At 44.0% G+C, this 26863-nt stretch overlaps 1 protein-coding gene across 1 annotated transcript in view; it reads right to left on the bottom strand.

The window, feature by feature from the left end:
* Positions 1 to 26863, bottom strand: part of SUGCT (succinyl-CoA:glutarate-CoA transferase) — a 1523809-nt gene that overhangs the window by 1325936 nt on the left and 171010 nt on the right. Inside the window, exon 7 of the mRNA XM_082259511.1 lies at positions 13430 to 13521. Coding sequence (XP_082115637.1) covers positions 13430 to 13521 — 92 coding nt within the window. The remainder of the gene's footprint in view (positions 1 to 13429; positions 13522 to 26863) is intronic.

Raw genomic sequence — 26863 nt, 5'->3', positions numbered from 1 at the left:
TGCGTGGTGGAAGAAGAGTGGGATGAAACCCATAGTTCAAGTAGAATGGACTTTGCTTAGTAGTACTGTGGGTTGCGTTGTTATAAGCGAATTCCGCCAGCGGGAGGAGGTCCACCCAATCGTCCTGTAGGTATGAGGTATAGCAACGTAGATATTGCTCAATGCACTGGCTGACTCTTTCTGTTTGTCCGTTGGTCTGAGGGTGGTAAGGAGAAGTAAGTTTTCGCTCTATTCATAGTATCTGACATAGAGCTTGCCAAAACTTGGAGATGAACTGTGAACCACGGTCAGACAGAAGGGTCTTTGGAATACCATGTAACTTAAAGACATGTTTCACTAGCAATTCCGCTGTTTGCTTGGATGAGGGTAATCTTCGAATAGAAAAAAAATGTGCCATCTTGGTCAGATGGTCCACTGACACTAGGATGGTGTTAAATCCTTTGGAAGGTGGTAGTTCTACTATGAAGTCTAAGGACACAACTTCCCATGGAACCTGGGGTATTGGTAGACTACAAAGTAGACCAGATGGTTTTGTAGTGTCAATTTTGGACCTTGCACAGATGTCACAAGAAATTTTTGTACGGTCGTCTTCATGTCAGGCCACCAAAACTGCCTAGTAAGTAAATTAAATGTTTTAGTCATACCCATATGTCCTGCCATAGGCACATCATGCGACAATTCCAAAATCTTGGTACTCATAGTAGGGGGTATGTAAAGTTTGTCGTTGTAATAGAGGAAGCCTTCTGTATCAGCACTTAGTTGTGGTGGAGGTGAATCCAATCCTATGCTGTGCAAAATCTCTTCCTTCAGGGAACGAACAACACCGACAATACGTTCATAGGGTATTATAGGAATTGAAGGTATTTCGGCGTAGTTATCCTCGGTTAATCGTGACAGCGCATCCGCCTTTTTATTTTTGTCTGCAGGAGTGTAGGTCACCAAAAAGTTGAATCTTAAAAAGAATAAGGACCATCGTACCTGCCGGTGGGAAAGAGTCTTGTTAGTCTGAAGGTATTGAAGATTTTTATGATCTGTGTATATGAGAACTGGTAATCGAGTACCCTCAAGTAGGTGTCGCCAATTCTCCAATGCCAATTTTATTGCAAGCAACTCTTTTTCACCCACTGGGTAATTCACCTCGGGGCTGCTTAGTGATTTTGAGAAAAAAGCAACTGGGTGAAGTGGTGAAGTATTTGTTGGTCGTTGGGAGAGAACTGCTCCTACTGCCATATTTGACGCATCTACCTCCAGGATGTATTGAAGGGATGGGTCTGGATGGCGTAGTATGGGAGCAGAAGTAAAGCTTGATTTTAACAAGCGGAAAGCTCCATTTGCTTCTTCTGACCATTTGAATGGATTTTTTATACTTGTGAGTTGTGTGAGAGGTCTCACAATAGCAGAGAAGTTCTTGATGAACTTCCTATAGAAGTTAGAAAATCCGAGGAATCTTTGTAATGCTTTACGAGTTGTTGGCACAGGCCAATCTAGAATACAGGATATCTTGCTCATATCCATTTTGATTCCATTTTTAGATATGATGTATCCTAGGAATAGTACTTCTTCTTTATGGAATAAACATTTTTTTAATTTTACGTATAAGTTGTGTGCAAGTAGTCTGGACAACACGAGTCTTACATGTTTTATGTGTTCAGATAAAGATTGAGAATAAATAAGTATATCGTCCAGATATACTACAACACAAACATCAAGTAAGTCTCTGAAGATGTCATTTATGAATCGTTGAAAGGCTGCGGGAGCATTACACAACCCGAATGGCATCACAAGGTACTCGAACAATCCGTATCTGGTTCTGAATGCTGTCTTCCATTCATCCCCATCACGGATTCGGATTAGGTTGTATGCCCCTTTCAGGTCCAATTTCGAAAAGTAGGTAGCCCCGCGCACCTGTTCAATAAGTTCAGGAATGAGGGGCAAGGGATAGCGATCCTTTATTGTAATGGTATTTAATTGCCTGTAATCAATAATAGGCCTGAGACTTGAATCCTTATTGCGGACAAAGAAGAGTCCTGCAGCAGTAGAGGAAGTAGAAGGTCTGATGAACCCTTTCGCCAAATTCTCATCCAAGTATTCCTTGAGATGAGAGAGTTCATCCTGTGAAAGAGGATAAACATGACCGAAAGGCAACTTGCTATTAGGGAGTAGATCGATACAACAATCATAGTCCCTATGGGGAGGCAACACTTGAGCATTTTTTTCAAGGAAGACTTCCGACAAATCCTGGTAACATAGAGGTATAATCTCATCTGTCACCACAGACAGGATCTTTCCATATGATGAGAGATTACACGTGGTTTCGCAATAGTGAGAAGAGAAGGTTAGAGTTCTTGTTTTCCAATCAATGATTGGTTGATGTATGTGTAACCAGGGAAGTCCCAAAATAATGGGAAAATGTGGTGAGGTTAGTACATCAAAAGTGGTAGTCTCCATATGAGACTCATTGGCAGTGACAAGGAGTGCTTGTGTCTGATTGGTGATTGGACCAGAGGATAACGGAATACCGTTAATGAAACTAACAGAGACAGGTTTGAGTTTTGAAATAATAGGTATTTTATTTAAGGTAGCAAAACAAGTATCGATATAGTTCCCACAAGATCCTGTGTCGATCATAGCCTTGGTGGTGATCCTAGTTTGGTCCCACTGTAATGTCAAATGAATAAAAAGATAAGGATTAGAAAAGGAAGTCGTTAGTCCCCCTAGCAAGACATTTGAACACTCACCCTCTTTTTTGCGGACAAGGGGACAGCCGCTTAACAAATGATCCGGGGAGGCGCAGTACATGCAGAGATGTTCGGATCTTCTCCTGGCACGTTCGGTAAAGGATAAAGGTGGACGTATCATTCCTACCTCCATAGGAGTAGGGTCAACAGCCGACATCCGAGAAGGACTGGACAATGGCAATCCCATCTTCTCAGCCTTTCTTTCTCGCAGTCGTCTGTCAATATTGATACTGGTCTGTATCAGGGCAGCCAAGGTGTCAGGTAAATCCGCTCGGGCGAGCTCGTCTTTAACGGCTTCTGATAGGCTGAGTCTGAACTGAGTTCTTAGAGATGTATCATTCCACCCTGAATCAAGGGTCCATCTTTTGAACTCTGCCACAAAGTCTTCAACAGGTCTCCTTCCTTGTTTTAAAGCCCTCAATTGGGTATCAGCAGTACTCTGCCTATTGGGGTCTTCATATAAACTAGCGAGTTGCGCTAGGAATAAAGGATAGGAGTTGAGAAGTGGATCATCTTTCTCAAAGAGAGAGTCTGCCCAGGCACGGGGATCACCCGTCAGATAGGAAATAGTGGTACAGACTTTAATTTGGTCAGTAGGCTAGGTACGAGGTTTTAACAAGAAAAGCAATTGACATGCGTTTTTAAATTCACAAAATTTTTTCCGATCACCTGTAAACACTAGAGGAGGGTTTATCTTAGGCTCACGGGGCTGAGCAGCAGAGAGCTGTTCGAGACGGCCAACCTGCTGTCTCAAAGCCTGATTTTCGTTTTTTACCTCTGTAAGGGCAAGTATCAATGCATCTACTTGTTGTTTTAACTGCATAACTTGAGTGGGTAATTCTGCTGAATCCATATTTTATGGCTCGTTCAATCTGTAACACTCTTGCGTTTTTTGTTAGTGAATGGATTTGCAGCTGCAGAATTATTACACTCAGTAGTCATGTAGAGATGTGTTGAACAAACATATCCAACTCTCAGGACTCATCACCGTGCACAGCCTGTTTTATGCAAATATACATACACTCAATATGATGTTCCTGGAGTAATAGGATGTATATGATAGTATAGAGGTGAGAGACAGGCGTTAGAAATGGTGAGCACTCAGTAGTAATATTCAGGAGAGTGGTAGGTGATGATAGGTAGTATGCAGATAGGTTTAGCAATCATGTATAGTAACAGGTAGTAGGGGACAGCAGATGAAGTATACAAGAGAGAGTAACCTAGTGCAATGATGTAGATGATGGTAGGCTCAAGAGCTAGCAATCTATGAAGTTATGCAGATGATAGGAATAGTGCTTACATAGTAACAGTCCTTAGTATGCAGAGGTAGATAGTGTAAGTTAGTTAGGAAGAAATCCCCTGTGGGGTACTTATCACAAGTTGGGTTAGTAGTAGCAAGGTCCAGTAGCAAGAGAGTGATCCGGTAGCGAGATACGGGATCGGTAGCGAGGTTCCGGTTTTGTTCAGGCAAAGGAATAGCTAGAAGCTCCGGCAGCATAGGACAAGACTGGTCAAGCATGCGGTTTGAACGAGCAATGAGTGAGAGAAAACCGGCGATTGAAATAGCCGCTCATAGCGGCGCTCGGCGATGATGTCATCGTTCTTAAAGGTGTATGCGTTCCACCTAGTTAGCAAGGTGGGACGCAATATTAAGGTAGAAATGGGAAATAAGGGTACCAAAGGTACCAGAATCTTACACGGAGACTGCAATGGAGGAGCCAGGTGGCGAACACCCTGAAAAAGGAGAGAAGCAAGGAATGCGTGGCCAACGGTCATTGGAAGACGACCATCAAGGCTGAAACCTGGCCCTTTATGGTACCCAAAGCCAGATGCTGTTCAACCCCTCGCTGGAGGAAGGCCAAGATCCGAGCCACCAAAAAGGAGCGAGAATGAACCCCAAGAGACTCGCACCACGCAATGTACGTTTTCCAAGTACGATGGTAAATCTTCCTAGAGGTAGATTTCCTTGCCTTTAACAGTGTGGGAATCACTGATTCATACAAACCCCTATCCTTTAGCACCTGGCTTTCAACAGCCAAGCTGTTAAAGCCAGAGACTGTAAAGCAGGATGGATGTTTGGCCCTTGGGACAGCAGATCTTCCCTCAGAGGAAATCTCCAAGGAGCATCGGTGACCAGTTGTATCAGGTCGGCGTACCAGGACCAGCGAGGCCAGTCTGGAGCCACCAGAATGGCCGAAATCCCTTCCCCCTTGATCCTGCGCAGGAGTCTTGGCAGAGGTTTGAGAGGGAGGAAGGCATTAATCAGACAATACTGACCCCAAGGAGCCACCAGTACATCTGTAGCGTCGGTTAGAGGATGCCACAAACTTCTGTACTTTGCTGTTGAGAAGAGAGGCCAACAGGTCCACCTCGGGAGTTCCCCACCGGAGACAAAGCTGATGAAAAACCTCCAGATGGAGTGACCATTCTCCCTGGTCCAACGCCTGAAGACTGAGATAATCCGCTTGCCAATTTTCACCCCTGGAATAAGTACCACAGAGAGGGCTGGAACAAAGCGTTCTGCCCACCTTAGAAGGCTGGCTACTTCCCAAGCCACCAAGACACTTCTTGTGCCCCCTTGGTGATTGACATAAGCCACAGCTGTGTCATTGTCCGATTGAATCCTCACCAGATACCCCTGAAGACGATCTGTCCAATGAGCCAGACAAAGACTGATCACCTGGAGTTCCATTATACTGACTGGTAGTCTGGACTCCTCCAGAGTCCAGACCACCTGAGCACAATCCGTGCCGAGAATGCCTCCCCATCCGCATAGACTGGGGACAACCGTCCAGTACAGGGGAAGGAAAGGCTTGCCCTGTTAAAGTGCCGGAGAACGAAGCCACCAGATCAGGGATCCTCTCGTACCCCGGCTCAACAGGATCAGATTGTCCAAAGACTTCAGATTCTTGTCCCATTTGGGAAAAATCTCTCTTTGCAGAGGTATCGCGTGAAACTGAGCAAACGGAACCACCTCGAAGGTAGACACCATCAGGCCCAGCACCCACATACAAGTCCTGAGAGATGACCGACTGCTAGACGAGATCCTTATAGCCACCTGCAGCTTTTGCAGCTTTTCCTCTGGGAGAAACACTGCTTGGCTGAGGCCAAGTCCAAAGTCAGACCCAGATTGTCCAACCTGGTGGACAGAAACAGAACAGAATCTGTAAATTCAAATTCCATCTGAACTCCTGCAGAGTTTGCACAGTGACCTCCAGGTTGTCCAACAGAGCAGTCAAAGATTCTGCCCGCAAAAGGAGGTTGTCCAGGTACCCCAGCACTGCAATCCCCTGCTAATGCAGCAATGCTAACACTGGAGCCAACACTTTTGTGAAGAACAGAACCAGATTCAGGTCCCAGGGAGGTAGGGGAGCCAGATGACGCACCCCCTGAATAAAGGTGCGAATCAAGGAATTAGACGCCAAAGGGCCCTAAAAAAGGATGGCCAAGGCCGACAATTAGCCTTTGATCCACCTTAGTCTCTAGGAAGGCCAAAACCCACTGAAAAGGATGGGTGAAGACCTTGTGACTCATACCAGGCAAAATATGCCCTCCAGGTGCGATGATAAATCTTCCCAGAGGTAGCTTTTCTAGCTTTTAGCAAGGTAGGAATGGCAGCCGACGGGGTACCCCTGTCTCTCAAGACTTGGATTTCAACAGCCAAGCTGTCAAAGCCAGTGACTGTAAAGCAGGATGGAAGATCGGTCCCTGAGACAGAAGATCATTTCTTAACCACTTAAGCCCCGGAGGATTTGGCTGCTAAACGACCAGAGGGTATTTTGCGATTCGGCACTGCGTGACTTTAACGGACAATTGCGCGGTCGTGCGACGCTATACCGAAACGAATTTGGCGTCCTTTTTTTCCCACAAACAGAGCTTTCTTTTGGCGGTATTTGATCACCTGTGCGATTTTTTGATCACGCGCTATAAACAAAAAAAAGAGCGTAAATTTTGCAAAAATAGCAATATTTTTCCCTTTTTTTTATATGAAATTCCCCCCCAAAAAAAATGTAAAAATCAAAATTTTTTAATATTTTCGGCCAATTTGTTTTATGCTACCTATGTTTAGTAAAAAAAAATCGCAAAAAGCGTATTTTGATTGGTTTGCGCAAAAGTTATTGCGTTTACTAACAAAGGGAAAGATTTTTGTCATTTTTGTTGTTTTTTTTTTAACGCGTAATGGCGGCGATCTGCGATTTTTTTTGCGGTACTGTGACATTGCGGCGGACAGATCGGACCCTTGACTGACATTTTTGACACTTTTGGGGTTACCAGTGACATTTCTACAGTAATCAGTGCTATATATATGCACTGTTACTGTAAAAATACACTGGTAGTGAAGGGGTTAACTTTATTTGAGAGGGAGGGGCTGTGTGTGTCCCTAGGGGCGTGATTCTAACTGTGATTGGCTGTGGCTTCAACTGTATGCAGAGTGATCAACGGATCTACATAGTAGATCCATGTGATCATCTCTCATACAGAGAGGAGAATGACAGGCAGCTTGTTTACACAAGCTGCCTGACTTTCTCCCTCTCCCCCGCCGATCGCAGAGTGGCCGGCGGCGATCGGGTCAGCCGGTCACACGCGCGGGGGGGTCCGTGACCACGCGGGAGCGGGAGCGCGCCTCCGGCGGCGCGGGCTCGCTCCCTAGACCCTCACAAGCTAGTGACGTAGCCCTACGTCACTTTGCCTGTGAGGGGCTGACCGCCCACGTAGATAGTCGTGCGGTGGTCGGAAAGTGGTTAATGGAAGCCGCCAGGGAGGTTCGACAACCATCTGCATAATGTCCGCGTACCAAGACCGACACGGCCAGTCTGGAGCTACCAGAATCACCAACATCCGCGAGACTAACCTCCAGAGGAACCTGGACAACATTTGAATCAGGGGAAAGGCATATATGAGCCAATACCGATGCCACGGCACCACTAACATGTCCGAGGCATCCGCCAGAGGATCGCGAGATCGAGCCACGAACCTTTCCACTTTTTTGTTGAGACGGGATGCGAACAGATCCACGTCCGGTGACCCCCACCGGATACAAAGAAGGTGAAACACCTCCGGGTGTAAGGACCTTTCCCCCTGGTCCAGGGTCTGGCGACTCAGATAGTCCGCCTGCCAGTTTTCCACACCACCTGGAATGTGGATGGCAGAAATTGCCGGAACATGCGATTCTGCACAAGACAGGATCTTGGCCACTTCCCTGGCCGCCTGGGCACTCCTGGTGCCCCCCTGATGATTGATGCACTCGTGCAGGGCAGCCCTGATTCCGAGCCGACCAACGGAACAAACAGAGCTTGATTGCCCAGAGCTCCAGGACATTTATCGGTAGGGAGAACTCCTCCTCCGACCACGTACCCTGGGCACAAATCGTGCCCAGAACTCAAACCCAGCCTGACAGGCTGGCATCCGTGGAGAGCCACGTCCACAATAACGGCCGGAAGGATTTGCCTTGTGTCAGAATCGGTGACTGGAGCCACCACAAAAGATCCGATATCACCTGGTGGCTTAGAGAAACCCTTCTGTCCAAGACTGAGGATGCCTGTCCACCTGTTAAGGATCTCTGCCCCGTAGCAGAGCCAACACAGGAGCCAAAACCTTGGTGAGCACCATTGGAGCCGAAGCGAGACCAAAGGGCAACGCCACAAACTGGTAATGCTCCTCTGCGATTGTAAAGCAGAGATACCGCTGATGACCCTTGTAAAAAGGGATGTGCAGATATGCATCTTTTAGGTCGATGGAAGCCATGAATTCGCCTGGACTCAGAGATGCCACCACCGACCGGATGGATTCCATCCGGAACTTCTGTACCCGCACGAAGTGGTTTCGGTAACTTTAGGTCCAAAATCGGACGCACCTTGCCCTCTTTTCTGGGCACTGTGAACAGATTGGAGTAAAACCCCCAAAACCTGTCCCGCGGAGGGACTGGCACGATGACCCCTTGGGCGAGAAGATTTTGAACCACCCGTTGTAGACCCCGGAAATGATCGGGAGTCAGATGGAGATTTGATAGAAAGAATCTGTCTGCGGGGCGAGATCAGAACTCGATCTTGTACCCTGAGCTAATGAGCTCGAGAACCCACCTGTCCTGAATGTCGGACAGCCAGGGCTCGGGAAAACAACGCAGATGTCCCCCCACCCCTGATACGGGTGAGGGCGTCCCTTCAGGAAGGGGTGGACTGAGTTGCCTGCCCAGCTTGACCCGTTTTGGGTTTACCCGCCCAACATTTCTTGTGACCACCGGAGGCCTTGAAGGACTTACCCTTTTCCTGTGCCCCGAAGGCACGAAAGGACCCCCGGTTAGTCTTAAAGGAGGGACTCCGCTTAGCGTAGGGAGATTTACCTTTTAAGACTTGAGGCAAGAGAGTACTCTCATCCCCAGTAAGCCCCTTGATCAGCTCATCCTTGATCAGCTCATCCAAAAAGACGATCCCCCGCATAAGGGATGTCAGACACTGTCTTCTTAGAAGCGTGGTCGGCCAACCAGCTTTTCAGCCAAATAATGCGGCGGATTGCAATCCTGACTGCAGATAGACATGCGACCAAAGCAGCCTCTTCCAAAGCCGCGCCACACAGGTACATCAAGGCCTGTGCCATTTGATCCAAAATGTCCAGCGCAGCAGCAGAAACCGACTCTGCTACCAGAGTGCACCTAAGCACCTTGGCCCATTCCGCAATAGTCTGAGAGACCATCACTGAGGCGAACACTGGTTTCAGCAGGGAACCCGCCACCATATACATGTGGCGGGAAAGCTTTTCCACCCGTCTATCCGCCGGGTCCTTAAACACCGGGGAGTCTTCCACAGGCATCAAGGTGGATTTATTCAGTCTGGAAACAGTGTGGTCCACTTTAGGAACCACAGTCCAGCGAGTATCAACCGAATCAGCAAAGGGATAGCTGTACTTAAATCTCTTAGGTACTACCAGCGTCTGCTTAATGCGACACCATTGGTCATTTACCATTTCCTGAAACTCCTCGGGACAAGGAAAAACCTAAACCCGACTTCAGGGCCTTGCGAGTCCCGAAGGAAACCTGCTTACCTGCCATGGAGGGCTCATCATCAAGATTTAAAGTCTCCTTAATGGAGCTAATAAGTGCTTCTACCGCAGCACGGTTACACGCTATCCCCGAGGAAGAATCCTCCTCCTCCACATCTGACTGAGAAAACGGGGACCCCTCAAGGGGGACGTCGTCCGTTGCAACCAATTCAGGCTCTGAGTCAGAAGACTGAGAGGGCATAGGCCGTTACTTTGTAACTCGGTCAGACACCAGCAGATCAACTTTTGAAGCTAAAGTCACAAGTGCAGCAGATAAAAGAGGCTTAAGGAAGTGGGATCAGGAATATCTGAACCACCAACTTGGTCTGTGGGGTATTTGCTATCATGGAACTCCATATTAGCAAAGTGCAAAAAAATGACACTGGCCCTTTAAAACAGCGGTTCCCACGGACCCCTATCGTAAACTGCTCTACAGGAGGAGACCCTTCTCTTAACTAAAGCTAAACTAACAAAAGAGTGCTAGCAGAAATATAGCCAGAGAAAACCAGTAAAATCCCCCCACAGTGTCCCTATACTTGCCACACTGCTTTTGAGAAAGCTGATTATAAAGAGGAAGTGACCTCACGCCCCAAGAGGCAAAAGCCAGCCCTGAGCCACAAAAAAATGGTGCCTGATAGAGTTAAATGGAGGAAAAGCACTTAGAAAATGGCCACTGCCCAGACAGGACATCCGCCCACACTAAAGATGGTGCCCGATCGGCGCTGGCAATGATGATGGAAAATGGGCGCTGCCCTCACTCTGAGGCCAAACAGCCAGCACTTACCAAACATGGCGGCCGGGCGAAACAGCGCCAAACGCCACAGAGAACGCCCGCACTGGCCCCCACCGGGATCTGCACAGAGCACCCCCGGGGAGAAGAAAGCCCCCACACCCCCCCATATGGCGGTCTGCACCGCAGGAGCGCCCCCACAGGGACAGGGAAAGTAAGACACAGGGGGCCCTTCCACGGCCATGAGGGGGATATTACAGCAAACTTTACATGTACTGCCATTCCCAGATTGGGCCCACTCAATACCCCCTCAAAAACCTGTTCCCAGGGACAAAGGGGTCACCATGCCGCAAACGTGGGCACCGCTCAGACACGGGAGACCTCCCACCTGGGTGGGGGTGCCATCAGTCAGGAAGGATGCTAGCAACCCTGGGCGTTCCAACGTTGAAAAAATCTCAGCGACGATAGAAAAACTTTGCAGGCTCGTTCCCGCTTCTAGGGGCACTGTCGTTGCAAAGCCTGGGAGTACCAAAAGCCTGCGACGCTCAATGGCAGACTGGGACTCCATAAGGTTCTATATTAACCAGTACAAGGCCCAGTTCTGCTGAAGCTTGTAGTCCTCCAAATTCTGACTAACTAGCGTAGATGAGAAAAAATAAAAAGCTAATCTTAAAAGAAAAAACACTTCAGAAATAAAAACAAGAAAAAAACTGAGACACTAGGTCCCAGCAGGGAAAACCTAGCCTACTCCTGACGCTAGGCAGCAAAGAACTGGATTAGAGTGGTACTGACCAGAGGATATAGGCCAGAGGGACGGCCCCCTGTGGGTGTGTCTATATGTTAATGTTTGTTGTATTAACAAAATTACTGCCTAGCTTGCTCCTGGGGAGAAGGCCAGTACCCAATGACTGTATGAACGGGCGGCGACTGTCAGAGGACGCAAGAGAAAGCTCTATTTCTGTGAAAAAATAATAAAAATGTCATATGGGTACAGCACTGCATAACCGTGCAATTGTCATTCAAATTGCAACAGCGCTGAATGCTGAAAATTGGCCTGGGCAGTAAGGGGGTAAAAGTGCCCAATATTTTAATGGTTGTGACCCAGACACAGAGCAGGAAAAGACAATCACTCGAAAGCAAGGGTGCTCCCTGTCCCCACTGGAAGATTTCCCTCTATTTATGTGCTGGTGAATATTATGCAATAGAGGAAACAATGACCAAAGCTAATTATGAAGGTGAATCTCCATATAAGAGACAGCAATAAAAAAAAAAAACTCCCAGGGGTCTACTATTTCCATACACAAGAAAGAAGTAAAAAGAGAGAGTATAGGTATTTCAATTGTATCAATCCCTGTAGAACAAAAACATTAAAAAGAAAAAAAATGATTTGACTTTTCTAGCCTGCACTAGAAAAACCATGCACATCCAATTGTTTCTCTGCATAAAGCTTATACCTTTTACACTTGAAAGGAAAAGGAGGCGCAAACACCTAGTGCATTACCCGTGGTACTGTATAAAATGTTTTAATAAAATGCTGAATGCATACTCACAAACATGAGGAATTGAAATTGTATTGTAAACACGTGTGTTGGAATATGTCCTGGGCTCTGAAGAAGGGAGCTTGACTCCCGAAACGCGTTAGCGGTTGCATTTTCCCGGACATGTTCCAACACACGTGTGATGGGAATTTGCAATACGATTTCAATTCTTCATGTTTGTGAGTATGCATTCAGCATTTTATGAAAACATTTTATACAGTACCACGGGTAATGCACTAGGTGTTTGCGCCTCCTTTTCCTTTCTTTTATGCACCCGTTTTGGAGTTCCCTGCCTGAGGAGAGCAGCACGCCAGTCTTCCCCTTTGGAGTGAGCGCTTGGCTGAAATATTTTGTCTGGACCTTTCACACTTAGTTATATCACACTGGAAAATTAAGTTTTTAACAAATGTACACCTATTAATATAGGTAAAATATTAAAAAAAAAATAGCATTTACTTGTTTTTCAACATTCAGCAGCTATTTTGGATTATCACTAGCAGAATCTAACCCTGCTTCAAGATTTAGTGGAAACATTATTTGCACTCTTACAAACAGTGGCACATTCAAATAAGTAAGCAATGGTCAGCACTGAGATTTCCGCACATAACTATGTCCAGATACAGGAGAAAAAAACGAAAGATAAAAAAAAGACTTATACAAGATATTTTGCAATCCAAAAACGATGTCTGAAATTTATTACTATGAATGCATTCCAGTTTCTAAAATAATTCAGTCTTAAAAAAGAAACTGTTTTACTCATCTATGTGCAAAGAAAAAGAACTTCAAACATATTTAAAAAATGTCACAGAATTCCATTCTATAATCCCAAAGCACTTGACAAATAGACCACACATTTTAATTGAATCTGTGCCCATGTTGGAGAAAATCTGGTACAGGCAAAGTACACTTATTCTTTTTGACCCTTTACCCTGAACTAAAGCACCCCACCGACCCACTGTCCCCCCTCCTAGATGCATACTTATCTTGATCCAACAGCCACGGATTTTGGTAATCGTTTACACCCTGGCCACGCCTGCACATTATATCACCATGGAATTCTATGGGACTGCATTTCTTGCCATCTTCCTTTGTCTCGGACTTTGAAACTGAAAGAATAAAATTCTATGGTTCGGTAATGCACGGCAGCAACAAGGAGAATGAGGCTTGCAGCACTGGATGTAAGCAATCACTAAAGGTCATGGAAGCTGGATCAAGGCAAGTACACATCTGTAGAAAGGCAGGGTGGGTTTGTTTAGGTCAAAGTAATGGGGCAAAAAGTATAGATGCATTTACTCTTTATGTATAATGTTCAATGCCTTTGTTTTAAACATTTAGTTTACATAAAATAACCACGCATTGCCAAAAATAGAGAATTGGATAAATCATACCTCTGGTCCTGTAATGTGCATTAATCCAGACATTGCACAAGCTACAGCATCATACCCAGCTCTTTGAAACAGTGGGCCAGATTGTCCATAGCCTGAAAGTTCAAGGGTGACAATTCATCAAAACGTTCTAATAACTGTTATCTGTTAGAATGCAAAAGCTCAACAGATGGAAACACTGGGGTTGATTTACTAAAACTGGAGAGTGCAAAATCTGGTGCAGCTCTACATAGAAAACTTTTTACATCAAAGCTTAACTGAACAAGCTGAAGTTAAAAGAGGATTAGCTACCATGCACAGGTGCACCAAATGTTGCACTCTCCAGTTTTAGTAAATCCACCCCACTGTGTCTGAACATTGTAAAATTATTAAGACTACAGGTTTTGTTTTTTTTTTTGGTACACCTAAGGTTACAAGCAAACAAATCTACCCTCTTAACTGTCATTTAAGACCTGAGAGGACAGAAACTATAATTTACTGTATCCCAACAATCATCCGACTGTAGAAGGTACAAGATGGAGCCCACAAGCAAATTAAACTGCAACCTTTCCCCTAAAGTGCCTGCTAGTGGCAGAATTGCATATTTCTCTTTTTTGAGAACTACATTGAGAAGTACAGTGTTACCTGAATTGTATTCCCGGATTTGCTTGTCTACAGCAACTTTCAAAGAGAACTTTCATAAATTTAAGACTTTACATAAAGTCTCAGAAATCTTTAATTAATCATGTTTTATAATTGGAATACCATGTCATAGATATATTATTTATCATTGCAAAAGAATATATTCCACACACTTTTTTTCAATTTTTCCCAAAAAAAAAAAAAAAAAACGGGGACATTTTTTTTCCCCCGTGTTTTCTTCCCAGGCCCTTGTTTATGGCAGAACTGGCAGAATCCTGATGACAGCAGCCGGATAAGCTGTAGACTAGGGACTCTGTATTTTTAAACTCCACTAGCTGCATGAATTAAAAATAACTGTCAATGTTAAAAAACTATCACTAAGGAGGCTAACAACCACCCCCTCCCCCCCTTGCAATAGTAATACAATTTAACAAAGACAATTGTTAAAAAAATAAATGAAAAAAAAAATATAAAGAGCCACCCTCCCTAACATGCACACACACATACAAGCATACTTCGGGTGCACAAATGCAGTTTAATGCCTATAATGTGACACATTATAGGCATTCTCATGCATACCATAGGCAGGAGAATAATCCTAGAGCCATGGTTTAGGTTTAACTCTAAAGAGTTTTTTTTTTTTATCTTTTGCTTATTTACAACTATGGTTATCGCAGTTTTTTCAACATTTTGCAAGTGCACATGATTTTTAGCTTGTATATATTTAGTACTTACTAACTTGACACGGCCTTGTCTTTTATATTTAACTAGAAAAAATGTGCCTGCTCAAGAATGACCAAGTTAGTGATGGGGTGGAGGGCAGGAGGTGAAAAGATAGTGGCAGATGGGGTGGTGGAAGGTGTTGTGGTTTCAGTGGAGGTGGTCTTGTGGGCATGGTCATAAGGGACTGTGTATTGTCCTGAACTTAGGTGCTTCAGAATGCTTGGATCAATATGGTGGTGATATCCCACGCTGGCATGCGAATATACTGCCTCTACTGTATATGTGTGAGATCTTGCCACCATTGTTCTGAGATCACAACAAAGCAGAACCAAGATCCTGTGTATGCACGGTAGTGGCAGTACAGACATTGCATGCATAGGTTCTCGTTGACATAATGTTGGCAGCAATATGAAGAGAGATTCATCAAGAGCAGAAAATACTGCACATGCATGAGGATAGTAAAACATATTACTGCCCGTGTATAGAACATATTGTTTTCAGAATGACAGTACACTGTGTATGTGTCGGGAAAGTCAAACAATACTGCGCATTTTTGAAACATTTTACTTTTATCACAGAAAGATGAATGTGGAGGCTGTCTGGAGACACTGGAGATGCTCATTTTTGATATGTATGCCAGTCCCACTGCTATTTTGGACCGCCATTTTGACAGAACCACGGCATCATCTTCTTTAACCACTTAAGATTTTACCCCCTTCCTGACCAGGGGGTGTTATGCGATTTGGCACTGCGTGACTTTAACGGACAATTGCGCGGTCTTGCGATGCTGCACCTATTTTCCCACAAACAGAGCTTTCTTTTGGTGGTATTTGATCACCTGTGCGATTTTTTGATCATGCGCTATAATGAAAAAAAGAGCGACAATTTTGCAAAAATAACATTTCCCCCAAAAAAATGTAAAAATCTAATTTTTTTTAAATTTTTGGCCAATTTGTTTTCTGCTACCTATGTTTGGTAAAAAAAAATCACAATAAGCGTATTTTGATTGGTTTGCGCAAAAGTTATTGCGTTTACTAACTAAGGGAAAGATTTTTGTCATTTTTGTTGTTTTTTTTTTTAACGAGTATTGGCGGCGATCTGCGATTTTCTTTGTGGTACTGCGACATTGCGGCCCACAGATCGGACCCTTGACTGACATTGTTGACACTTTTGGGGGTACCAGTGACATTACTGCAGTAATCAGTGCTATACATATGCACTGTTACTGTAAAAATGACACTGGCAGTGAAGGAGTTAACTGTATTGGAGAGGGAGGGGTTAAGTGTGTCCTAGGGGCGTTTGGCTGTGGCTACTAGTGTAAGAACCGTCTGATCTCCATTCTTACACAGGGGAGAATGACAGGCGGCTGTGTTTACATTAGCCGCCTGCCTTTCTCCCGCTCTAACCGACGATCGTGAGTGCCCGGCGGACATCGGGTCCGCCAGGCACACGCGCGGGGGGGGATCGTGACCGTGCGGGAGCGCACCTCCGGAGGCGCGCGCTCACTCCCTAGAGCCTCACAGGCTAGCTACGTAGCCCTACGTCGCTTTGCCTGTGAGGGGCTGACTGCTGACATAAATAGTTGTGCGGCGGTCGGCAAGCAGATAAGGGATGGACCACATCCCTTGTGATGGAATGGGCAGTGACAGGTCCTCTTTACTGAGACATCTGGGGACTATAAGACCCCAGATCTCTCCTCTTCCCTAAAAAGCATCTGATCAATCAAAAGATCAGTTTGATCAGATACTTTCACAAGCCAGTAATGGCCGAAAGTGACAGGATACTCAACACTTCCAGTTTCGGTCCATGGTCATCGCTATGGTTAGCCGGTGGAACTGCCAGCTTCAGTCCCGGACTCCCTGGTGGGATGAGAGAGCCCGAAAAGGAAGCAGGAGGGAGATCACATGTAAAAGGAGAATCGCCAGCCAAAAATTGTGCTACTGGGATGATGCCTGTAGCTGCAGGCATCGTCACAGGATAACCACTGAAAGTCCACAACAACGTATGATGTTCTACAGGTGGGAAATGTTTAAATAACTCAAACACTTCAAGGGGTCAGGATTAAGTTAGGCTCAGAGAACAGTGGTTGGCATTAGCACTCAGAATTCACGGGTTGTGAACAAAGTGTTTTACGCCAAATAATTATTTTCTTTGTTTGTGTTCACTTTGGTGTATTTTATAAATCATAGTCTCTATTATTTTCATGTAATTCTTCCATCTAAATGTTCTGGTTGATCCTCATGACAGCCACTTTTCTTCCTTGTTCTAAACTGACCACACAAAGCACAAAAGCTTATCTGCACTTGCGTGCTCAGTTGTCATCCCTTGGTTGGCCATTCTAGACACACAGCATGCCTATACTGGGTAGTTTGTTCAGCCACAGCACACACACCCCCCCCCCCCTCAATCACAGCCTGCCTCTGGCGGACACACCCCCTCTTAATCACAGCCTGCCTCTTGAACAAGCCCATTGTTCGAGCACAAACTGCATCTTGCCTTAGGCTAAACAGACCCCTCTATTATCAGAAAAAAGATGCATGGTCGCATAACAAAACTTTTTAACCATGCAAATTTCTGAAACTAAGCAAAAACAGTTATGATGCTGCATAGTTACAAAATGTATTAGACAGTGAATGTTCACAAATGTTGTAAGTAACGCATAGACTTCAGGGGTCAGAATTAAGTAATGCTCAGAGTTTTCTAGGGTAAGGATTAACACTCAGAGTTCAGGGGTCAGGATTGAGTAATGCCGAAGGTTCAGGGGTCAGGAGTAAGTATTGCATGGCGTTCAGGGGTCAGGATTAAAGTGGTTGTAAACCCTTATATATCAAGTTAAGTGACTGGCCTTGGGTGATACACAGAAATGAAACAAATCCTCCTACTTAAGTTGTACTTGTTTATCTGAGGTCTTCTCTTCTCTACATCTTTTCAAAGTCCAGAATTTATAGATCTATTTATAGATTTATATTTATTGCAAACTGGTTGTTTGAGCTGTCAGAAAAAAGGGGATGGAGAGCTGAAGTTACACATTGCAGAGCTCAGTGAGATCTCTGAGTACTGATTGGAGAAAGGGAACACACCCCTCTTCACACAGCACACAGGAAGAGAGCTGAGGCTGTTTTAGCTGGGAATCCCTCCGGTCACCTCTTTTCTCTTGGTGTCAGGAAAATTTGTCAGAAGCGAATTATACTAATAGCAGAGAAACAAAAAAGAACTTAGTGCTCTTATTTGAGACAAATATACACTACAGAGGGATATGTATTGTTCATATTTCTGAGGTTTACAGCCACTTAAAATAATGCACAGAGGTCAAGGGACAAGAGTAAATAACGCTGAGAGTTCACAGCAGTTATTCATAGATTGTGCCTTGTGTCTGTCATCCCCAGGACCCAGCATTATTTCAGGGAGGGGGGTAGCATGTAATGCGCACATTGCATGGGCTCCCCAGACCAAATCATCATCATAAACTGCACAGTGCACAGCTCCATTTCATCACACTGTGCAATCTTAGTTCAAAAATGGCACAGCACACATGCAGGGTACTCTATCAGCAACATTTTTGAACTGACGCTTGTGCAGTGTGATCATTTGAGTCATGCACTGTGTTTATAGTGGCAGTTCCAGGTGACAAATCACATTTCCTGGCAACAGACCCCCTCTCAACGGGGACTGCCCCATGAAACAAAGACAGGTGGTAACCTTATTGTACATACACAGGGCATCGGCAAATACGTCACACAGATGCTTTTTTGGTTCAATAGACTTCAATAGGGAAGCTGCAGAAAAGCATGTAGTGCGCTTTTACAGCTTATTACCTTGATTTTGCTGCAATTTGCATTTTTAAATCTGCTCAACGACAAATCCTCCTCCCCCCCCCCCCCCCACAAAAAAAAAAAAAGCATAAAAAAATTAAAAACGCAAATTGCGGCAAGAAAATACAGAAAAAATACAGAAATGCTCAAAAGCAACATGCATGAGTGTAAATAGAGCCTAAAAGCCCCCAACACTAAGGACCTCAATCCTAAACCCCAGATCCTTTAAACTAAAGTACTCATCCATAAAAGCCCCTAGGCAAAGTCCCTAACTCTTTAGCTCCTATATTGTAACTTTCCCAATCATTAAAACCACATAAATGTTACCATAAAGCCACCTTAAACATGCATTGTAGGCACTTTTAGAATATTTAATTTGCCCCTGGAACGAGGCCTTACTTTTCAAAGTTTAAAATTAAGTTGATGTAAACCCAATTCCTAAAAGTTTGTATACCTTTCAATAGAAACTTTAAAAGTTATTCTCAATAATTTGGAATCTATAGCTTTCATTAAAATAATATCTGGTGGTCCTACCATGTAGGTGCTTGTTGAAGCACTTCCTGTCATAATGCTTTGTCCCTATCTCTCAATCGTGCTCTTGCATTGTTATCCTGTCGCATCAGCTTTAAGGCCCCTTTCACACTTGTGCGACTTTCCCTGCGACTTGGGACTGCAAAGTCACATGACAAGTCGTACTCCATGATTTTCAATGAGTACCGTTCATATCTGTGCGACTTCAAAGTAGTCCCTGCTTTGGTCTGACTTTGATGCATTTTGAGGTCTATTACACAGGCATTGCTTTAAGTTCAAAATTGCGTCAAAATCGCATCAAAAATCATTGCAAAATCACGCAACTTTTAAATTGCACAAGTGTGAAAGGGGCCTAAAGCTGGATACACACTATCCAACTTTTGTGGTTAGATTTCCTTCAGATTTACCTTTTCTATGTAGTGCAAGGGCCTGCCAGACTGCATGCAAATTGAAAGTGTTTAGGTTTGACCTCATATTATATGGTTTTGTTAAGTCTGAAGAAAAAAGTCTTCAGAAAATCTTATAGTGTGTATGGCCCATAAAGGATAAGTAACCTTTGTAACATATTACACCCATATTCAGAGTGTAACATGTTACTCTTGGAGCCGCCTCCACACCCCCTCCCGATTACATGTTGTGACAGCGAGCAAGGGCAATTCTCCCCACACTCGCTGTTACAATTTTTTTTTTAAATGTCGGCGTGAAGGGCTTCGCCCACATGGCCGCATCATTTATTTCCAGAGTTCTGTGAATGTAAGAACAACATTTTTTTATAGGCTTTGCGTATTATAGCTCTCAATAAATCATGGCCCTGCTGTTAGGCAGCCAGGGCCCACTATACATTGCCTAGCACCTACCTTGTAGGGTGCTACATCAGCATGCCTGCTTGCTGTTCCTTCCAGTGGAACTTTAGAACTACTTTAAAGATGGTGGATTCAATCTTGCTTTGAATTAAAAAAGGCAATTGTTTATAATACACGTCACTTTAGCAAGCTAAATGTCATACACTAAGAACCTACATGCACTTTTATAAAAGTGTAAGTAATAATATCAATGACATATAATATTTTAATAGGAGAACACCCACAATTCTCAAAAAAAACAATGGGGTTGATTTACTAAAGGCAAATATACTGTGTATTGCATGTGCAGTTGCTCCAAAACTTAGTAAATGAGGTAAAGCTTCACTTTGCAAAGAATAACCAATTAAATGCAAGAGAAAAAAAAAAAAAAACACCTGCATTTTTGCTTGCACATGATTGGGTGATAGAAATCAGCAGAGCTTCCCCTGCTTTACTAAGATCTACAGCAAATGCACAGTATATTTGACTTTAGTAAATCAACCCCAATGTCTTTTTACCAAATGAGTAGTCTGGTAAGCATCCTAAAACTGTGTGGCAGAGAATAAAACAAAGCATACACACACAGCATATACAAACAAAAATCCTAGAACTAGGACATTTCCAATGAAGTGCTCATTGCAATCACAAATTATGCTCTGTGCCATCTACAGCATTAATGCAGTCCAAATGTTATTTGCAAATTACACCAGGTCTTTTTCCAGTTATGTTGTCCTGATGAAAACAGATAAACATGCCATTTGGAAAGACAGTTCCTATACAAATTACAAATGACAGAGCAGCACCACCTAGTGTTGTTTCCAGGATATGCACTATTAGGAAACTAAAAATTGTTTAAAACATACCTGTCATGAAGTAAACATGGCAGCAATATACCATTTTCTTGGATGTCCCGGGTTGTAATAGATTGTGAGGCACTGACCCACAACAAATATAAAATTTAAGTCAGAAGATCTTCCCTTAATATTTGTCCAATTACTCAAAGTACTGAAGCCAGATTATTCACATAGGAGGCCAGCCAATTAACATTTTTACAAGCAAACATATGCTGCGGGAGTCTTCACGTTTCCCTCATGACTGTGGCTCACAAAGTCAGAGACAGCCAGACAAATAACATTTGGGGGAACATTCACACCATGCCGGTTTCTTGTGTGGTTAATGCACATGCATTTTGTGACATGTTAATGTGTGGTATTTTAGGGCAGCCCATTTATTTACTGTATATGGGCTGCCAAGACACTACAGCAGACAGAACTGGATCTTCAGCAATTCTGATGATGCAGCACTACAATACTGTGTGTTGAAGAGCACTGGAATATAGGTGAATTCTGGAGGTCCATTGGCAGCCCATTCACAGTTTAAGACAGCAAAATACCAACAGGTGCACAGTTGACATGCTTATATGTGAACTGTCTACCTGCCTTAGGCTCCTTTCACACAAACGATCCGATCAGATCCGCCTGTCAGTTTTTTAGGCGGATCTGATCTGATCCTCCATGCATCCCTATGGGGCAGCGGATGTCAGCGGAGATATGTCCGCTGACACCCGATGCTATCCGATTCCGATCCTGTCCGTGAAATCCGGATGGATGGAAACCCTATTTTCCATCCGTCCAGGGGATAGGATCGGATGAGAGTGGACAGGTGGTTTGCTCTCATCCAATTCCCCATAGAGAGCAGCGGGGCTCTGACACCTCCCTCTCAGCACACAGTGCGGAGACGGAACAGTCATCCGCCTGCGCATCGGGGATCAGCACGCAGCGCAGCGTGTGAAAGGAGCCCAAGGACTGCCTGTCCGCTCTCATCCAGTCCCCTGGACGGAGGGAAAATAGGGTTGACATCGGCTGCCCCATAGGGATGCATGGATGATCCGATCAGATCCGCCTAAAAAACTGATAGGCGGATCTGATCGAAACGTTTGTGTGAAAGGAGCCTAAAGATTTACAAATAAGTCACTCTTCTAATTTAGAAATTCTGCCACACTGTTGGGTGGGTCACTTCAGATTCTGGAAAGGTAAAATAAAAATAGATCAAATGTACCTGTACTAGCAAAGCTGCCATTTTTTTAGCATTTTAAATTGAAAGTCCTGACTAAAAGAAGATACTACAAGTTGTTGGCAATTACTTTTACTAGACAGAAATCCTCCCAGTGCCTGATTTAGTTTCACCTTGTAACGTCCCTTCCAGGCTTATTCGGTCTAAATTGAAGGGTTAGTTTAGGGCATGGGTGTCCAACCTTTTGGCTTCTCTGGGCCACATTGAGTGTAGAGAAATTTTCTCGGGCCGCATATTAAATATATACTATAGTTAAGGTACATAATAAAATGCCGCCGCGCCCCCGCACTAATTTAACACAACTAGAGGATGATCAAATAAAATGGAATCAGTATACAGGGGTTTACTTCTTCTGAGCGATAATAAAGGAACACTCTAACCACCATGACCTCTTCAGTGATTTGAAATGGTCATGGTGGTAGGAGTCAGAAACACTGCACATGCTCCCCTCCCCCCTCTGAGGCAGCCTCTGCCTACCGTTAGTTGGAAGCTGCTGTGGCCATGCCCCCGACCTGACTTCCTTCCTCCCCAGCAAAAAGAAAATTGTCAGGGGGCAGTGGGCCGCATTACCTGAGGTTACGGGCCGCAGGTTGGACATGCCTGGTTTAGGGCTTAAATTTGAATTAAAGGCAAACCTTTTTTATTTTAAAAAGAGTAAGGGAGAGTTAAAGCCCCTTTTTTGCCATCTGCCTCCCATTAGGGAGATTTTTCTTTACTTCCTCCCCCATAGTTAAAACAGTAAGTGAGAGGAAACCCCTGGTTGTCATCCAAACTAGTGGCCCTGTTGCAAGATTAACCCTCAATTACGATTCTGGTGACAGCCCAAAATGTGGGATTTTCTTTCACTTTTACTCTCTGTGTAACGGTCACCAGGATGATTAGAGAGGGTGAATCTCCCTAACAGAGACACAATCAGCAATAAAAACTCACCACTCTATCCAACAAAAAAAAGTTTCCTTTAGGCATATCTTAAAGTGAGAAGGATGGGATTAAGGCTTCTTTCACACGGTCCGCCTCCGCGGGCGGATCCGTGTTGCTCAGCGGGGATCGATCCGCGATCCCCGCTGAGCCGGGCGGATGACAGCTCCGTCTCCGCTTGCAGAGCGGAGAGGGAGGTGTCTCAGCACCCGCTGCCCTCTATGGGGGATCGGAGGAGAGCGGACCGCTTGTCCGCTCTCATCAGATCCACTCCGCTCCGATTACTGAACGGATGGAAAAATAGGGTTTCCATCCGTCCAGATTTCAGCACAGGATCGGATGCGGATGGCAGCGGGTGTCAGCGGAGGTGACCTCCGCTGACACCCGCTGCCCCATAGAGCTGCATGGAGGATCCGATCAAATCCGCCTAAAAAACTGACAGGCGGATCTGATCGGACCGCCCGTGTGAAAGAGCCCTAAGTGTTATTTTTTTTAATTATTGAGCTAGAGAGTTGAAGAGTAAGGGTGTTAGGGTCATCATAAGGTCTATATTATGTTTCCTTCTTGAACAGCAGTTGTGCCTAATAGAAAATTATTAGGAAAAGTATCCATCTTAACGCTTAAAGCAGTTGTATACTCATTCTGATCACTTTTCTTGAAATTAATAATAGCAGGCTACGTTATTTATTGTAAATTTTTATTCTCCTCTTACCGGCTTCCTTTCCGAGTAATTGTTGTTTTTCTTTTAAATAACGTCACCCGCGCATGCACTGTTAGCCCTAATTTTCCGGCAAGCTTCTGGTGCCAGAAAAATGCTGGGTCTATGCCGGGGCTGCGTTATTTTCTACTGTAGTCGTCAGCCCCGAGATCCTGCGAGACTCTGGAGTAAGGTAGCAACAGGAATGTTTCCTATTCCCTGCATAATGTTTCCTTAGTAACCAGGAACGAAAAATAGGCTTGGATACAGCGAATATTGCGCATGCACAGGATTATGGCCAGGGAAACATACTGAGGGTGGAAATAAGGTACTGCACAAATGGGGAAGACCTCAGTTGTGATGGGGGCGGCTAGGAACAAGCAGGAGGGTTTCTCTTTATTTGTAAAAGTAAGAATGATTTAGATGCATACTATTAGTGGCTTTTTAATTGAAAACAAGTAGTTTCATTGATAAAATGCATAAATGTGGTATCAATGCCAGAGTTTACTACCGCTTTAACTTTAGTGAAGATGTATGGAAGCTGTTGAACCCTTCTGAAAATAGTACTTTCCCAGCTGTTTTTAAGCAACGACACCGCAGTACTCTGCACCGCCACCTCTGGCACTGGCCATGTGCTCACTGGTTACTGATGCCACTAGGAAACACAGAAGCCAGTGGAGGAAGTTTTCTAAACTACTTGCTTCCTCTGCCGGCATGCATTGGCTTCTAGCATAGAACCCTTCCTGTTGGAACGCATCAGCTTCTCAAATAGAACCCTCCCTCCCCTTTGACATTCCTGTGACAGCAGTGGAAGAGGTCTGCCAGATCTGTACATGCTTAATTCTTATATACACTTGTGAGTACCCATCTGAACATACTTTTGGGAATAAAAATTGTTCAAACTTACTTCACCATGTATGGCCATTCTTTTGTTTAACAGTGGAAGCGGAAGCTGACCCAATAAGTTCGAAGGCTACATAGGAGAAGTTCTGGTCCTTAAAGATCCTGGGCAATGTTTAATAATCTTGAAGTTCTTAATTTATCTGCAATCTGGTGAGTGGGGAACCTTGAGGGGCACCTTGTCACTTTGCAAGCACCTTAATTATTTGGCACCTTGGCACCTTAATTGGATCACTATAAGGACTGTTTGTTTCAAGCACTGAATATTCATTTGGACTCTAATCAACCATTTATGTTTATATATGCACTTTACAACCATTGGTTATTGCATAGATAATATATATATCATTTTCTAGCACTCACCACTTTCTATATGATATTACTTATATGAACTTTATCAATACTGTTTACTATATATGTTATCGCAGCACTTAACACTTTATTGGAGCTAGCGCTGCATAAATTCGTTTCTTATCACATTTCCCTAAGATTTTCTTAGTGTTTGCAGCAGCTGCACATTTTTACACCTTTATTATTTTTTTATATTCAATTTTCACGTTGTGTAGCGCGGGTATAATTTTGTTTTTTCACTGTTAGATCAACTACCCAGGCATAGTTTCCCCACTCAATCAGCGCTTCCAGCTATAGTTTGCAATGCTGACTAGTGTATTCTGATGGTAGGAAAGTCTCCCTGCTGTTAGAACACAACTCAGCAGGGAGGATTCCTCCACCCACCTTGAAAGTGTGGATGGGGAATCAAGTCTTTTTTTTTTTCATTCACCCTGCTCGTTAAACAGACAAAGCTGACTAATCTATGGGCTGTCTAAAGGCGGCCTTATATAAATCGAAAATCAGCCGGTTAAGCAGGGACCAACTGAAATTCAATTCATGTATGGGCAGGCTGAATGTACCTAACTCGATCCATCAACAGACTTGGGTACAAGCAGCCTGTCAGATTTTTTACATGCGCTTACTGCCTGCAAGTAATCATTGTGTTCTGCCATCTGGGAAGGCCCCCTGTGCCCCCGCCGGCAGAACAAAATAAGAGCTGCAGGAGGGATTTCCCCATCAACACAGTCAGTGTTGATGGGGAAATCAAGCGATTTTCTTTCCTTCCACCCACGATGGAAGGAAAGAAATACAAATCATCTATGGGTTGCTTAAAACAATCTGAGGGACAAAAAAAAAAAGAAAAAATCACAAACATACAATAGAAATTATACTTCAATAGTTAGTGAGAACAGGAAGGGAGAGGGCTATTGACTGAGAGGGAGGAAGAGTCACAGATGTGGGAGTAGTCATAAGGCTATAACCACCTCAAACATAAATTTCTGATTCAAAGCAAGTATACAGATTTGGAGTTTTGTCTTCACTTTCCTGATTTTCATGCTTGTTCTTCCTCAGGCAATAAGCATTTTGAGAAGAAAACTAGTCAGTGCAGCCTCAATATTTCGCTCTGTGCAGCTTTCTTCAACAGCAGTCCCATGCATTTTATTGCTATTTGGGGCTTTATTAGATACATTTTTTCCCTGACATTCTGCCCTGGTGACAATGGTTTTGCCAGACATAAAGCAAGGGAAAATCTGCAAAAAAGACACAAAAAAAAAACTCACAGGGGTTCTAGTCTTCCCCTACTCTATTAAAATGGGTCTTTATTTCTTTCCATGTTGCTGTTGAAAAATTCCCCTCACTTCTTGTTACTTCTGGTAAAAAAAAAAAAAAAAAAAATTGTCAACAGAAAGTGAGATAGCAGTACAAACTTCACAGGGGCTCTAACCCTTCACCCCTCAATTCAAAACTAAGAAAAGAAAGGTTTAACTTGACAAGCAAAGCTGAAAACTTCACACGAGATTATAAATTATATTGACTAATATATACAAGCAGCCATTTATTAACTATAAACCATGATGTGTAAAGCATGTCATACTGCAGAAATTTCAAAACTTCAGAATACAGTGTAGGGCCTGTAAACAAGTCAATACACACATTCAAGCTCTTACCAGATTTCGATCAACCAGTAGCAATAGGGAACTTGAAATAAAGGAATTTTTTTCTTGAAACCCTATCCATGTAGTCAATGCCCTAGAATGTCCATGTGGGCTTTTGTATATTGGCCACACCAAAAGAACATTAGAGAAACGAGTGGCAGAGTACATTTGTAATATATGTATAGGCTACAAAATGCATAGTGTATCTTTACACTTTAGATGCAAAAATAACAGAGATCCCTCAGGACTGAAGTTCTGGGCGATCGATAAACTGTATTCCAACTCAAGAGGTTCGAATTTGGTAAGGGAATTATCAAAATCTGAAACACAAT

Source organism: Pelophylax lessonae (genome assembly GCF_965119305.1).
Source record: "Pelophylax lessonae genome assembly, chromosome: 5".
Classification (NCBI taxonomy): Eukaryota; Metazoa; Chordata; class Amphibia; order Anura; family Ranidae; genus Pelophylax; species Pelophylax lessonae.
This window is presented reverse-complemented; position numbering and strand designations above follow the sequence as displayed.